A 15,921-nucleotide genomic window follows, 5' to 3' on the forward strand; every position below is an offset into this window, starting at 1 on the left:
TAATAATCTAAGTTATAACTAGATATTAAATTACTGACTGTCATTATTGTAACATGTGACTTTCGTTATACGTTATAGCACATATTAGGTTTTTTTTTTTGTATAAACTATTGCATACTAACCAATTGTCTTTCAAAATATCCAAGCAAATTGCACCAGTAACCGAGGATATATTTGGATGCCAGATTTTTGTTATAAAACGGACCTAAAAATTGATAGGAAACAGTCAAAAAGATGTACAATGGGAAGATGAAAAGGAAATAATTTAATAAAAATAATGTACTTTATATAATTGTACTTATAAAATATGTAATCAACACTCACACAGCCTAACTATGTTACGAACATGCGGTTTAAGTACTAATTGAAAAAAATATAATTTTATCTTTTAATTATCATTGCACAGTAAATAACAGTCAAAAATCCGACAAAAACAGTATCTACCAAATTTTCCTTCTATAAGTATACCAAAACAGCAATAAATGTTAAAACTTACAAGCACTTTATGCTTTTCAAACGGGTTGTTAAGTACCACATCTCAGCTTTTTATCTTTAGTGTAGGACGGCCATTTCGGAAAAGAAACAAGTAAGAAAGAGCTAAGTTCGGGTGCAACCGAACATATTACACTCTCGTATATTGAAAATTTGTATTTGATTGAAGCCGGGGCATATTTTGCGTGTTGATAAAATTTTATATTAAAAAAATGTTGCATAAGAATGCAACATCCATTATTCGTTGAAAACGTGGATGGATTAAAACCATATTCCGCAACAAGGCCATATATTTTAGGTCATAGACTCACATATATTCATTACAAGTACCACCATATTATGCTTCGTGTCTGACTTAAAAGAGATAAACATACTATGTGGTACCAACAGAACCAAAGAGGCTAAATTTATTACATGCATAGGGCATAACATATGGGGAAGAGACATTCAGCGGTAAACCCCATATTTTCTCTAAAATATCACACAGCTAGAAAGTCGGAAATCACTATATCGGGTATATGGCGGCTAGGAGAAGGTCTGCACCGATTACATAAACTTTTGCTATTACTCAAGTAATTTTTCTTTTACGAAGATAACTTAAATACTGACTAACATTCAGCATAAAGTTTTTTTTACATATTTTCATGTAAATTGAATATCTAGTATATAGTATATAGAAGTGTGGTAGCTAATGGCCCGATTACACACATTTTCAGCATTAAACTGTAAGAAGTTCACTTGTTTTGATAATACTGAAGAATTTTAAACTTGGCTTTGTATTGTACTTCATATATTGGACAAAGGTAACGGGAGTTTTAAATTCTTATATTAGGGGTATGAAAACTCGGTAAGGTAAGTATTACCAGATTTTGTCTATTTTGGGCACCATGATATACTATTAACAAAAAAATCCAAATGATATTTGCAAAAAATCAATTATCGCACTATTAGTAGTTTTCAAATGGCTATTAGACTTTTAAATGGAGGGTGCGCGGGGTTATCACATGATTTCATCCATTTCAAAAAACCGTCTCAGGGTGTGTTAGAAATAATTTTGCTCAGCAAGTTTGGTTGATATAGGTATAGTGGTTTGTGAGATATGTTTAGTAAACTTATTGGGTGATGGGGCCTCGCCCATTTTCCAAGAAACTACAGATGTCCCTTCATACTTCGAGGCCCTGTACCAAATTAGAGTTTTCAATCTTAATGTGTGGCATTTTCATGGCATGACCGTCAATCTGCAATACCAACCTCCGTACGGTGAGAAGGCACACCCGTACTAAGTTAAATAAGATATCTAAATTTTTGCTTAAGTTGTAGCTTGCACGGACAGACGGAGGGATAGAAAGTCACCCGGAATTCAACTCGTCTCGTCAATTCGATCGTTTATATATATATATATATATCTATAACTCTATACATTTCTCGATTAGTATTAGGTGTTAAAAACAACCGTTCGGTGAATAAAACTATTATACTCTGTCACAACATGTTGCCTGAGTATAATAGAGATAAAAGAACAATAGTGTTCGAGTATGAAAAAAACGCATTTTATAAAAGTGAACTAGACTACTTGGAGAGTTTTGTTCATTGCCATATTTCAAAAAATAAAATATCTTTAAAATAAGAGGAATTATTTGGAGGATCTGAAGTATTAGTTCCATTTATACTGCCCCAGTTTTTATTATCGATTATCTATAATAATCTATGCCGAATTTCGTGAAGATTCCTTGTCAAATTAAAAAGTTTGATAGGTCAGTTTGTATGGCAACTATATGCTATAGTGGTCCAATATCGGCGGTCCCGAGCAGCTTCTTGGGGAGAAAAGGACTGCGCAAAATTTTAGATCGATTTCTCAAACCTCAGGGACCAGTTCGCTCATATACAGACAGACAGACGGACATGGCTAAATCGACTCAGTTCTTCACGCTGATCATTTATATACACACTTTATAGGGTCTCCAACAATTCCTTTTGGTTGTTACAAACATCGTTTTTTAACAGGAAAAACTTACGATAGGCTGCAAAGAGCAGAATGATTCTTTCAATATTAGGAAAAATATTGACGGAAATACATACATATATGCATACATATCTATTATCATCACGATATTTGAATCAATTGAAATTATTAACTCTCCTATAAGATTGGTCGTTTCTATTAGTTTAATAAGCAAAAATCAACTTTGTTGAATTTAAACTTTATAATTACTTTGGGTGGATTAAATGGATATGTTTCCGGGACTTTAATCTCTAAAACAAATTTTCCACCCTCATATGGCGTGTCTGGGGGACCAGCAATTTCTCCTCGCAATTCTGTCCAGCTGTCATTGATTAGTTCAATTTTTATAGAACACTGCACAATCTGAAATGAGTTGTAAATAAAACGTTGTTAAATAAAATAATAGTGACGCAAGCTAAAGCTACATATATGTAGACGTTATTTTTCTTATTAAATACATATGCAGTATGCTCAAAACATCTGAGACTTTATGTTTGTTGTTATTTTAAAAGTCTAAAATAAGTACTAAAAAATTTCAGAATTAAATTAAAGTAATGTTTGCACATGACAACGCCTCCTATGTGATTTCCTTACGTATCATAACCATGAAGGTTTTATAACAATTTTTTATGTTTAAAGCTAAAGCATAAGATGACCTCATAAAAAATGGTGAGTATTTGTTTGTTTCATATTAAATAAATTAATTCTTAGTGTTTTTCCACACGATCACTTACAAGTAAGTTGCAATGTAGCCAAATTACCAATGTTTTTTGCGAGGTTGATTACTTATTTAACTCATACTATATTTACAAGAGCCCATAAATTTATGAAATTAATATGTAAAATTTGGATACAATTGTTAAATGCGTTTTTTAAAGAGTAAATAATACACCTTCATATATAGGTAAAGTATAATATTTACAAAATATTCCAAATCACGAATTGGAAAGCTTTTACAGTAATTAAATTTTTCTTTGTGGTATGTACATATTTTGAAAGAATGGACCAAGTACGTAAAATAAAAAACTTCTTCATACTTCATGTTCATAAAAAGTTGTGAATGAAAATATGTGACAAAGTTATTTGAATCAGCGAAATTAAGTGAGAATCATTTTAGAGCAGCATCAAAAATCCCACGAATAGATTTTGTGAATTAAAAAAAAAACATATATATATGTATACATATATATGTATACATACTGCATTCAAAAATATATACTTATGTAATATTACAGCAATCAATGGAAATGAGGATCAAATAGCATACATTATTTTTACTTCTGAATTATATTAATTTTTAAATAAATACTAAAAATGTTATACAAAAGTGATGATGCGTTAGCTAATTTTCATATTTACAGAAATAGCAAGATAGAAGGTTTGGTTTATCACGGTAACTAAGCGATTTTCTCCGTCGAATGATTATTTTTCCTAAAACCATTTGATTTATGGCATGCTCAGATGCATTTAAATCTAATTAAGTCCATAGTAGGAACAATAGCGGTCTACTGATGAATTCAGTAAAGGAACAAATGAGGTATCGAGACTTCTTTAATCTGGTTAATGGCTGAGTGAATGTTGTTTATTCAGTTTCTTATTTCTGCGGCTTTTTTAGGAATAAAACATTGAAAATAATTGCTTTCCGCGACTTACAACTTTCATTTTCAAATTATCGAATAAAGCAGTAAATGGCTAGTAGGCATTAGCGAGCTCTGTACTTTTTTAATATCCGCAGACATATGCGAAGTGCAGACTATCGAAATTTTGGTATTAACTGTCGGAAACTCGACATCATGGACATAAATGTTTAGTATGCATTCCTTCATACAGTTTATGAATAAAGTAGCTGAGGACTTAACTAAATATAATGCGAATCTCCAATTCCAGTTCGTGCTATCATCGGCGTATGAAGCAATAGAAATTCCCTTTAATGATTGGTGGAGTTTCGAAATATCGAACTTAAACAGTAGGGGGGAGAGGATACCCCCTGGCAATCCGCCGTTCAATGCTTCCTAATTTTTGTTTTTATCTTGAAACATTTAAATCATGGTCAATTTCTTTAGTCTTGGAGAAAGCCTAGATTGTTCAATCTTTTTTGGTAGCGTTGCGAGGCCTAACTGTTTAGCATCAACGTGCTCATGCCGTCCGGGTCGTTGAATTTGGAGTCTTTTGTCTTCTAGATGACATCTTGAACGCTGCGCAGTCTTTTGGCTTTTTGCGTAACCGGCGGAAAACATGCGTTTTTGCCTTTTTCACTGAAAGGTGCAGTACGAATTGCTAAAATAACTCACGCTCTACTATGAGTCCGAGGAGGTATGACCATCGATTTGAATATCAACTATCAACGGATTGCACTGATATTTGAAAGTTGCCCAGAGCTTAGTTTTTTGGCCGTTTATGATTATTTGCTATTTGTCGATTCTCCGAATCGAGATTCCTTATGTGGTGATCACAGACATCAACCGCGTAAATGAGCGCCATTCGCTAAAACTCTAGGTGGTTGTAGATGCTGTGGTATCCACAGTGGCGGTTGTCGTTCAGTCAGATCAGTAATTGTATCTGACTGATGTGATATTCTGCCATATTACGGTCTGACACACAGAACAAACGGTGAGAGGGACCAGAAGTTGCCTTGTGATTATTGCACGGAGATTGGACCAGCCTGTCTACAACGGGGGCCTTTATAACTGTCGCACTTGTTTGAAACTTCGTTAGGCTGAGCCAACTAAGTTTTTTCGTTATACATCTCTATTGTCACATATATTTTGAATATACGCAACATAATTTTAATTTTAAGTATACAGTGCGTTCCAAAGTAAACAGGAAGACAAAACAAATGGTTTTATCGGCAAAATCAATTAATTTTATTCAGAATAGTCTCCTACAGCTTTTTGCACTGTCCAAAAGCATGTCGAACGAGTGTTTTAACTCGTTGCCCGGTATGGCCGCCTCCACGTCTGCATAACGTTTTCCTTTCATCGGCAAATGCATTTTTCTGAAAAGGTAGAAGTCGCACGGTGCCATATCTGGTGAATACGGGGAGTGGTTGATTATTAAAATGTGATTTTTGGTCAAATAATCGGCCACAAGCGCCGATCGATGAGAAGGCGCATTATCGTGCAACAAACGCCAACTTCCATCTTCGTGATATTCGGGCCGAACACGTCGAATACGGCGCACCAAACGCTTCAAAACTCCAAGGTAGAATACCGCATTAACGTTTTGGCCGGGTGGAACAAATTCTTTGTGGACAATATCCTTGGAATCATAAAAACAAATCAAAATTATCTTCACTTTTGACTTCTCCAGACGCGATTTTTTGGGTTTCGGCTCATCCGGCGCCTTCCATTCAACACTCTGGCGTTTCGTTTCGGGATCATATTGAAAACACCACGTTTCGTCAACAGTCACAATCTTGTAAAGGAAATTCGGGTCTTTTTTTGCCTCTTTAATGATGTCCTTTGAATGTTGAATTCTGAGAAATTTTGGAGATGTTCAATTCTATTTCTATGAATTTCCATGATGATTTCGGCTGATTTTTTAGGAATTCACGCACAGTTTCGATGGAATTTTCGGTGATCACGGATTTTGAATGGCCCACATGTTCATCGTCATTTATGTCCTCACGACCACTTTGAAAACGTGGAAACCACTAGTGCACTCTGCTACGGGATAGGCAATCATCGCCATAAACTTGTTTCATCAATTGAAACGTTTCGGTTTCGGTTCGGTTCGGTTTAGTTTTACCAATTTTTGAAACAAAATTTAATGTTGGCTCTTTGTTCGAAGCTCATTTTCGCACCGATGACAAAAACATTCTGACACTAAAAACGTAATAAGTTCACTTCCAATAGATGAAATGTCATGAAATTTTTACTGGAAGTCGATATGAGATAGCAGATTTTAACGCACTAGTCGACATATAGATGGCGCCACTAGAGTTTACTTTGTTACATTTTACTGTTTACTTTCGAACGCACATTGGTATTCATTATTTGTGAGCAATGGAATAAAAAAGAGAGCTGGTGAAAAAGTTATATTTTCAAGGAAAAACAAGTAAAATTGTTAAGATCCTCCTTTGATGTTAATCAACGTACTGTGGCTCAATTTAAGAAAAGTGGTAGTGTTAAAATATCAAAAAAAAAAGCTTTTCGTGTTACAAGTAAGCCACAACTTACAAACTTACCGCTTTTATCAACGAGTATGTCTGATGTTCCAGCTGATAAAAAGCTATTGAAAGGTATCAAACCACAACCCCTATTATAGTTTGGGGAGCCAAAACATTCAGCCATCATTGACAAAGGCGTAAAAATTAACGCAACATATTGTTTGGAGGAAGTGCTTGTTGGACAATTCTCTGCTCATGTATCCAGTCTGTTTGGCAACAATCCATACTGCTTTCAACAAGATTCTACTCCGGCTTATAAAGCAAGAATTGTTCAGCAGTGGTGCAAAGACCATGTGCACTGTTTCATTTTAGCGGATGTATTCCACCCTTCATGTCCGGATGTGTAACCGGTTTTATCCAAACGTGTTTGTTGAAGTCGGTAGTCAAAATTTCTCGATGACTTATGAACCGATCGACTTGAAATTTTGCATATATCTTTTAAAAACGTTAGATTACTGCTTGAACGAAACATTTGTTTCCATCAATTACAATTCGGTTGAAAGGGTAGAGCATATGGTTTGCGAAGAACGCAAAACAAAATTTTGGAGTTATCTTAAAATCCTTCGTTATAGCAGTAGCTATATTACCTACTAAAACGTTTTTTGATTTCAGATAAAAATTGCCTAAGTTACAGTGACTACCGTGAGGAAACTTTTCTAACAGTGACGTTAGATAAGCCGCTGTCAACGGCTGAATTTACAATATTTCTTAATGCAAATTTATATACATAATGTTAAAATTATATACACATATGTACATACGTGCAACAAGAAAAAAATATTATACTGATTTTGTAGCTTCAAAACAACATCCATAAAAACGACCTAATTTTAAGTTACAAGACCCATGTAACCCCTTAAAGTTTAAGCGTCGTTTGCACAGAATTTGGGACGAAATTCCAGAAAAAATTGTGCAAAACTGTGGGAAGCTTTCAAAAGCAATGAAAGGATAACGATTTTAATTAAAATTACTGAAAACTGTATAGTTTAACTAATAAATAAAACAAGGTTTCATCCTAAATTTGATATACATTTGAAATTTTTTGCGAAAATAGGTGCGACAAATTTTAGGACCCACGCTGTAGTTGAGCCCCTAGGGACAGTGAAGGCTATTTGTTGGCCAGTCGAATAATTGCTCCTATTGCCGTATTTTTATACCCAAAACAGGCTTTATTAAGTTTGCCACGAAGTTTGTAACACCCAGAAGGAAACGACATAGACCCTAAAAAATGTATATATAAGTGATCAGAATGATGAGCTGAGTTGATGGAACGACCGATAAGGGACCTCTACAGCATATAGCTGCCATACAAACTGAACGATCGGAATCAAGTGTTTGTATGGAAAACTCTTTCATTTGACGAGGGGTCTTCACGAAATTTGGCACGGTATAGATCGAATTAATATAGCATATAGCTGTCATACAAACAGTACGATCGAAATCAAGTGCTTGTATGGTAAACAAATTTTTTTTATGAGGTATATTCAAGTTACAGAGTACACGTTCTTGTTAGGAAACTTTGTATTTGTGAAGGGTATTGTTGCAACCGAAGTTCACGTTTTTTTTTTGTTGGTTTAATACTTCGTTAAAATTTTACACCACATTCTTTAAGTAATGGTTTAAATAGATTTTTTCTGTGTCGTCACAAAAACATGCCTGTTTTTGCACAAATTAACCCTACTCCTTAACTTAAAGTAACTTACTTCCTAACTTAAAGTAATCCAAGATAAACAAGTATTTTAAGTCAAACAAATCTATTACCATAGTCCAAAGTACTCGAACCGTAAAAAGACATTGCAAGCATCAGAGCTGCAAAATAGTTACGAAACAGACATACTGAATTGAAAATAAGAAATGTAGAGGAGCAGAAACCAAGGCGGAGCAAAAAATTTAGACCCACAATTTAAGATTATTGAATATAGGTTGAAAATAAGTACAAAAGATTGATTTTGAGGCAAATTTTATGAACTTTTATTATATGGGAATAGTAGTTTAGAAATGTAAAATAAATACAATATTAATCTATGATAAAGAAAATAAAGAGGAATGCAAAAAAAAAAATAAACATCTATGTATCATAGAAGATAATTAAACATGATGCTGGCTAATTATTTTCGAGAGATAAGCAAAAAAAAAGGAATTACTCAATTTTTCGAGCCTCCAAAATCGAAAAATTTGCCTATGAATTTCGAAATTAAACTTATTTCAACCGTCATTATTAATTATAGCCTTCAAATTAAACTGTAACACCTAATATAACCAATCGAATGATAAATACATATTCATGGTATGAAATGGAAATGTTTTTGTAATTTTTTTCAGGAATATTATCTTTGTTTTCAGTGCCGTTTTTTAAGGGTTTACCTGAAATGAAAATTTTGAGGAATGTACGTATAGGTTTATTATATATGTATATGTTGGCTATTAGTCAACTTGATGATAACAGAAAATTTGTAATTGCGTCTATTTATTTTATATGTGTGATATAAAGCCTGACTTACTTTATCTGGTGATATCATAAAGGTTAAAAAAAAGGAATTTGTTCTACTTGCTCAATATTTGAGAATTATTTAATCTTGAAATGAAACAGAATAAAACAATACCAACCACAAGATATGGTAATACAATTTAAAATTTTTTACTACGATATCTTTTGAACTGTTGTCATTTCGCTCGTTAATTGTAAGTAAGGATTAAAGACTAGATTTTAACAACCCAAATCAACTAATTTTCCGAAGTTCTTTAATAAAATGCTATCTATAAATTAATCACCGTGGTTTCTTACAACCACATACCGTTCCCATAACAGTCGGGTCTACGAAACCGGAACGGACCCGGATTTTTTCCAGCCAAGGACTGTCAACTCGACAAAATTCTGCCGTTACAACAACAACCACATACTCTTGTTTACCAATGGAAGTAAGACCACAGGTATAACATTTTAAAAAAAATGTATTTAATTTATTGAATTCGTAATTTTAATGATAAGGGAGGATTTATGGATTCTAATTGAAGAATACTGGAACACATATTTCTAGATATTTTGTACTCACCACGATACATAAGTAGTATGTAGTCTGTATAAAGTCAACCAAAAGAACTAAATTCATTGTTTTGGATGTATACGCGAACAAGGAATGTATGATCAAATTAAAACTACTTTAACTACTTATTTTATACCTTTTTATTACAAATCAATAAAAAAAGTAATATTCGCTCGGGTTTAGAATAGCATCCCCCGAATTCGGGGTTAGAATGGGTAGGTGCGGACAGAGCGCGCTCTCCAGATTAAAAAATTATATAAATATATGTGCCGTTGACTTATTACTAACTAAATTTGACAAAGTTTAAATGCAAATATCTCAAAACGCTAAGGCAGCGGCAACTGTATATATAAATAATGTCTTAATCTGGAGAATCTCCTCTATCCGTACATACCCATTTTCACCCCGAATTCGGCGGATGGTATTCTAAAATTTACCCTAAAATAAATGTATAGAAATGAATTAGTAAAGTGTAAGTGGAAATAAAAGCTAAAAATATAAGTGTAAATTTCGTTATCAATTAAAGAAACACGCACTTTAAATAGTTGAATTTTTTTTAACTTTAAATCCAAATATTTCAAAAACTATAAGTCAGCGGCAACTAAATGTATTTTCTTAGTCGGGAGAACCTCCTCTTTCAGCACATACCCATTTAACCCCGATTTCGGGGAATGCTATAATAAAATTTACCCAAGAACATTATTCTGATATATATTCACAGAACTTATTATTTAATAAAATAGCTGTTTCCCAATTTACTATGGCTGCACCCACCATAATGTTGTTGCTACTGTGTATCTTATACTAACTCCAATCCAAGATGTGAAATATTACATGGAAATATCCTAAAATTTTTCCTCAACATTTAACATCATGTTATACTTACTTCTTCACTTCTCATAACTTCTTTGAATTCCCGCTTTATACGAGAAACAGCCATGTTTGCCATTTTGTGGTATAAAACTTAGTATATTCCGGTCAATTATTTTTCTTGTGCTAAAGATATTCGTATTTGGAATAGTTTAATAATTACTCAGTTTACAATTTGTTAATTTTGACCTTTATTGAATTTTTAACTAAGTGTATGAAGCGAAATGTCAAACAGACAAAATCGTTTTTAATCGATATAATAATATAGGATAGACTTCTTATCGTTTTGAAATTTAAAGTTGCCAGAACCAAGGAACTCTGAGACGAAATCTATTACATTATGCTGCAAGCCAACTTTTGTTAGAATCACGCGTAGGTTTCAAGAGAGCGCTAAATTTTTAAAGATTCTTAAGATCGAATTGACAAAATTAAAGGAATTAACCAACACTCGTGCGTTACCGCTTATCCTTTTCATAATCATTCCTTCAGCTTTTGGGAATATAAAGGGTGTTCCAATATTATCGCAAGATTTAAATTTGCCGCCATTTATGTAGTAAAGTGCTGACAACCCGAAAACAAACAAATCGACACCTGGCAGTTCAGGCTTAATAAAAGTGGAGCGTTACGTGATATAAGAACAATTCTTCATTTTGTACAATATTTCAAATATAATGAAAGTTTGGAGGCCACAGTTCGAAAATTTTATACAAAATATGGTCGGAATAGCATTTAAATACGTCTATCGAGACTCTCTTATTTTCCTTAATTTTTCTGTCATTCTCTTTCCCTGTTTATTAAGATTAGGGAATTTTAAAGAACTGATATCAAAAAGGGGGGGATCCCAGAAATAAACCCGCTAAAACAGTACGAAACGAAATTTCAAGGAACGACACAAAAACTTTTGAATAACGTGCAACTAAAGTTTTTTTGCTAATTTAATTTAAAACGTTAATCATAAAACTATGATATTTTATTATGACTTGTATTGTTTCTTCGTTATAGTTTTTTTTTTATATATATTATATATTATTTTTTTATGTTATATGATGTTTTAAAAATTTTATAATATGAATACAAGTACTTTGGGATGTATATGCGTGGTATAGGCCTACTCGGGAAGCGAGCACCTAAAAATAATATCGAAATGCAAAATACCCAAAAGCTCTTTTTAAAATGCCCAATCCATTTTCTTTCGACAGTGGTATGATTGACAAATGTTATAAATATATGTGGGTTTTGCCAGCTCTCTCTCTCAAATCAAAGAGTTTCGCATCATAATGCCATGCTTAGTTTCATTAATTTTAGATTGAAAATTATAAAAAACATTTATTAATTGAGAGTTAATACATATGTTTTTTTGAGTAAGTATTAAAAGTTAAAATATCAATTGTTTTAATATATTACAGAATAACAAAAAAGGGTTTAAATAGTTGCTGCATATGTTTAACGGATACATGTATAATAATATATAATCTTAATAAATGTTAGGTATTTTAATTTAAATTCCCAAAAATTATTATTGTGTCCGATCTGGCTACAATGGAAAATGTTATGAAAAACGCTCATTTTGAGGCGCTTTCACACTGGAAAGAGTTGGGCATCCCATTATCCCTGATTGGAACTGTTGAATTTGACTAAGAGCGCAAATTGATGAAATTTCAACAGCACACATCACCAATACCTCGGCTAAAAAATAAACAGACCTATCTTTACAGAACTTCAACAACACAAGCAGACAATTGAACAAGGACGACATGAGTTTTTATAACATTTGTCAATGTTGCCACATTTAGGGATATTTTATTAAATTTTTGGGGGAAATGTAATTTCCACACCACCCCTGAGATATACAAAAGGCGCGTTACCGAAGTTAGTTTTGGGTGCTCGGTTCAATACAATATAAAAATATAAAAAATACATCATATAAGAAAAAACTTAAAATTTTATAAACAAAATATCACAATTCATATAATATAAGCTGTTGACAACAAATATTTGTAATAAACAATGCCTAATTTTTGCATATTTACATATATAGAAAATACCCTACACCCAGTTTTCAGTAATTATATAATAATATAATATAATTATTTAGTTAGAACTACAAGGACCGAAAATAAAATAAGAGCTTTGAAAATAGCTTTATATTTACACTTATATTTTATAATTAAAGTACTATTTACATCTACTACCCTAATAAAATTTATTAAATATTAATATTCTATTTTCTAAATTATATTACAAATAGCAAGTATGCTATATTTATTATTAGGCAATAAATTGCATATAATTATTATTAAAATATGGAACACTTCATGAAAAATCACTTCTAATTTTAACGAAATAATTATATTTTTCTACTAGTTAAAATAATTTACGAACCTGGATCCATTCTTATTAGGGAAATTGAAAAAACGTCGCGCTCTTACGCACCCAGCCACACACCGATGTTTACATTTTGGCATTTTCCTATAATTTGTTAGGAAAACATAATATAATTAATAATATTTTATATAAACACACTTATACAAGTATGTTATATATTATTAAAAACAATATTACTTTCACTGCTGCTGCTTCAGCATAAAACTTTCTTATGAAAAAAAATGAACTTATTTTGTCAGTTATTTTTAACGGGATTTTATCTGGCAGTTCATTTCTTTGCTTATCATCTGTTCGGTAGTACTGTGGGGCTCTTTTGACCCTCATTTTCGGCAAATTCTCTGTTTGTGTCGCTCTGTACATTCACACGAGCAAAAAGAGTCCATTGACTCATCGAGTTTTTCTGTCATTCCTTTTCATAAACTTTTTGCAAATGGTTGTGCGGTTCGGCTACGCGACACTTAGAGTATGTTGCATATTTCATTAGTATGTTGGGATGATCTTCTCACATTTTGCTTGCAATGAATTACCATGAATGTGGTAGAACAATATGCATAATACCTACCCGCTTAATAGTTTCAAAGAAATATTAAGTCGGGAATTACCTAACCCCCCAGAATGTATGGAATACCCGCTACTAATATTTTCAAGGTCAAATTTATAACAGGAATTTTCTAGTCTTTTTTTCCATTTATTATAGAACATCCTTGAATTAATTAATTCTTGTTTTGAAATGATATTGGAACTAAATCCTAACCGCAAAGTATTTATATGAAATTATATGTTATTAAAAATTTAAATTGAATATTTTTGAGTATCTTAATTTTTTCCCCATTTACAATTTTTCAAAATATTTCTATTATTCTATGCCATATTACATACAAAAAGTAGATAACAGAATTCAAATTTGTGAACGAATGGTATATTATATAATATATTCATTTGAAACCGAGCGCTCTTGCTACCGTTCAAAGAATTTGATAGTGAAAAGGAATGCTAAAAAGGGTAGCAGCGAGCTGTTACGAACAAGAACACAAAGCGTGCCACCCTAGCACGAGTAGAACTAGATATACGCTTGGAGGCAGCTCGTCCCTTCAACTACGCTGTCATATACAATAGCAGTGCTGGAGGGAGTATAGAATCAAGGATGGAACAGATATTCTAAAGTAGCAGCAACGAAGCGGGATGAAAAAGTGATGAGTATATACCAAATGATTCATTCTCACCTGCTTGTCAGTCACAGTCATGTCGCAACAAAACATAAAAAGGAATGGTGCAACTCTGACGTGACCAACTCTTGTAAGTTGAGTGTGAGAAAGCAAGTTATAGCACCACTGCATGTGATGATCACTGTCGACAACTTTTTGGCTCTCAAATAGCATGAACCCCTGCATTCACAGTATGGATAGAAGCCGTACTGCGCACTAGGATAGCTGAAACCACCCTAAGGGATATTAGAATTTGTCCCGGCACGTACTTGGTGGATTTCTATCCCCCTTATTATGGAGATTAGTCGTAGATGATCTGCTTGAATTGCTAACCATTAGGTCGATCTACACCATGATCGTCAATGCGTACGTGCCATGCTGGTACTCACAGCGCCTTACCTAGAAATCAGTCAAGCACACAATGCTTCAAATAATAACAGAAGAGTTTGGCAAAGGGAAGGTAATCTCGCCCCACCAAATGAGGGTCCTAAGTGATGAAATATCACTGGCTCTTCTCCCAAGGGACAGCATTACCAAAATGGTAAACTTCACAAGGAAGTTTAAAGTTACCCTTGGCAGCAAGACTGAATGGAATGACTCCACGCTCGACCTACTGCTTAGGGATAGCACAATCAAGTGGTACACCGACGGCTCGAAAACGATAAATACTCATACCATAAAGAAGTTGCTCCGGAACGAGGAAAGTGTCGACGGGAAGAAGTATTTGCAACAACTCCAAGGCAAGCGGACGGCAAAGTTGCTAATGGGTGGTTACAATCTCACTGGGTTTGAAAATGTAACCAACCTCATGAAAGACAAATTCCGGATACTTATCTCATTTTACACCGGGCACTACAAGCTTAAGAAACACCTTTTTAATATGGGTCTAGCCTTTTGTGAAAACTGCCGGCTCTGCGACATGTAGCCGGAAACTTCCAAGCACCTGGTGCTAGACTGCACAGAAGTCTGCAGACGCAGGATTAAAGCCCTTAAAACCATGTAACCGAATAAGGATCACATCACCGCAATAGACTGCGGTGCAAATCTGAATTTAGATATATTTATCTATCTAGAACTCGTTGGTTGATAACGTCATACATGATGTAGTCGAGCATCATGTAGGACGTTATCAATCGAAATATCTTTGGACAAACCTCCTAGTGGCCTTCATCGACGTGGAAGATGCTTTCAATAACGTACTTTCATATATCGCTTTTTTAATATTAATGGATATGGATATTTGGTATCATAGAAAGTACTAAAACAGGTGCAGCAGGCCTGTTTCTTGAAGTAACGAGCGCTCTGAAATCCACCGCAACAAAGGATCTGGAGGTCATCGCCGATAGCCTGCTAATACACCAGCATGCTCAACGTTTCGGATTATTGGAACTAGGCTAAGCGTTACTGCGGTCATAGCATCATATTCGATCTTGTTACAGAAAGTAGCTTACTCTACGCTACCAGAATTCAGACTTTGAGTACAAAATTTGTTAGATTAACAGTAGGCGTCAAGTGAGCGTCAAGTGAGCTCAAATAACAAGTCCATTAACATTCGTGAAGATAACCAAGTGACAATAAGTGCTATACACATGGCGGACGCGAGGTCTCACTGCGTAGGATTATGTAAGGAAGTAATATAGACTTTCAGTGGTAAACTTGGTAAGCATCATCTGCTCATATACTTAGGTATAGAAGGAAAAACGTGACAGAAGAGTTGACCCGCTTCAGGAAACTGGGAATGCAGTTCCCTTAAAC

At 33.7% G+C, this 15,921-nt stretch overlaps 1 protein-coding gene across 1 annotated transcript in view; it reads right to left on the bottom strand.

The window, feature by feature from the left end:
* The window catches only part of Ubc4 (ubiquitin conjugating enzyme 4), a 28,263-nt gene extending 17,452 nt beyond the window's left edge, over positions 1-10,811 (bottom strand). Inside the window, exons 1-3 of the mRNA XM_014243757.3 lie at positions 10,593-10,811; positions 2,705-2,857; positions 123-205 (exon numbers count right to left, since the gene is read on the bottom strand). Of these exons, the coding sequence (XP_014099232.1) occupies positions 123-205; positions 2,705-2,857; positions 10,593-10,655 (299 nt within the window). The 5' untranslated portion in view covers positions 10,656-10,811. The remainder of the gene's footprint in view (positions 1-122; positions 206-2,704; positions 2,858-10,592) is intronic.
* Between the last annotated feature and the right edge of the window lie 5,110 nt (positions 10,812-15,921).

The sequence above is a fragment of the Bactrocera oleae genome, chromosome 6 (genome assembly GCF_042242935.1).
Source record: "Bactrocera oleae isolate idBacOlea1 chromosome 6, idBacOlea1, whole genome shotgun sequence".
Lineage (NCBI taxonomy): Eukaryota > Metazoa > Arthropoda > Insecta > Diptera > Tephritidae > Bactrocera > Bactrocera oleae.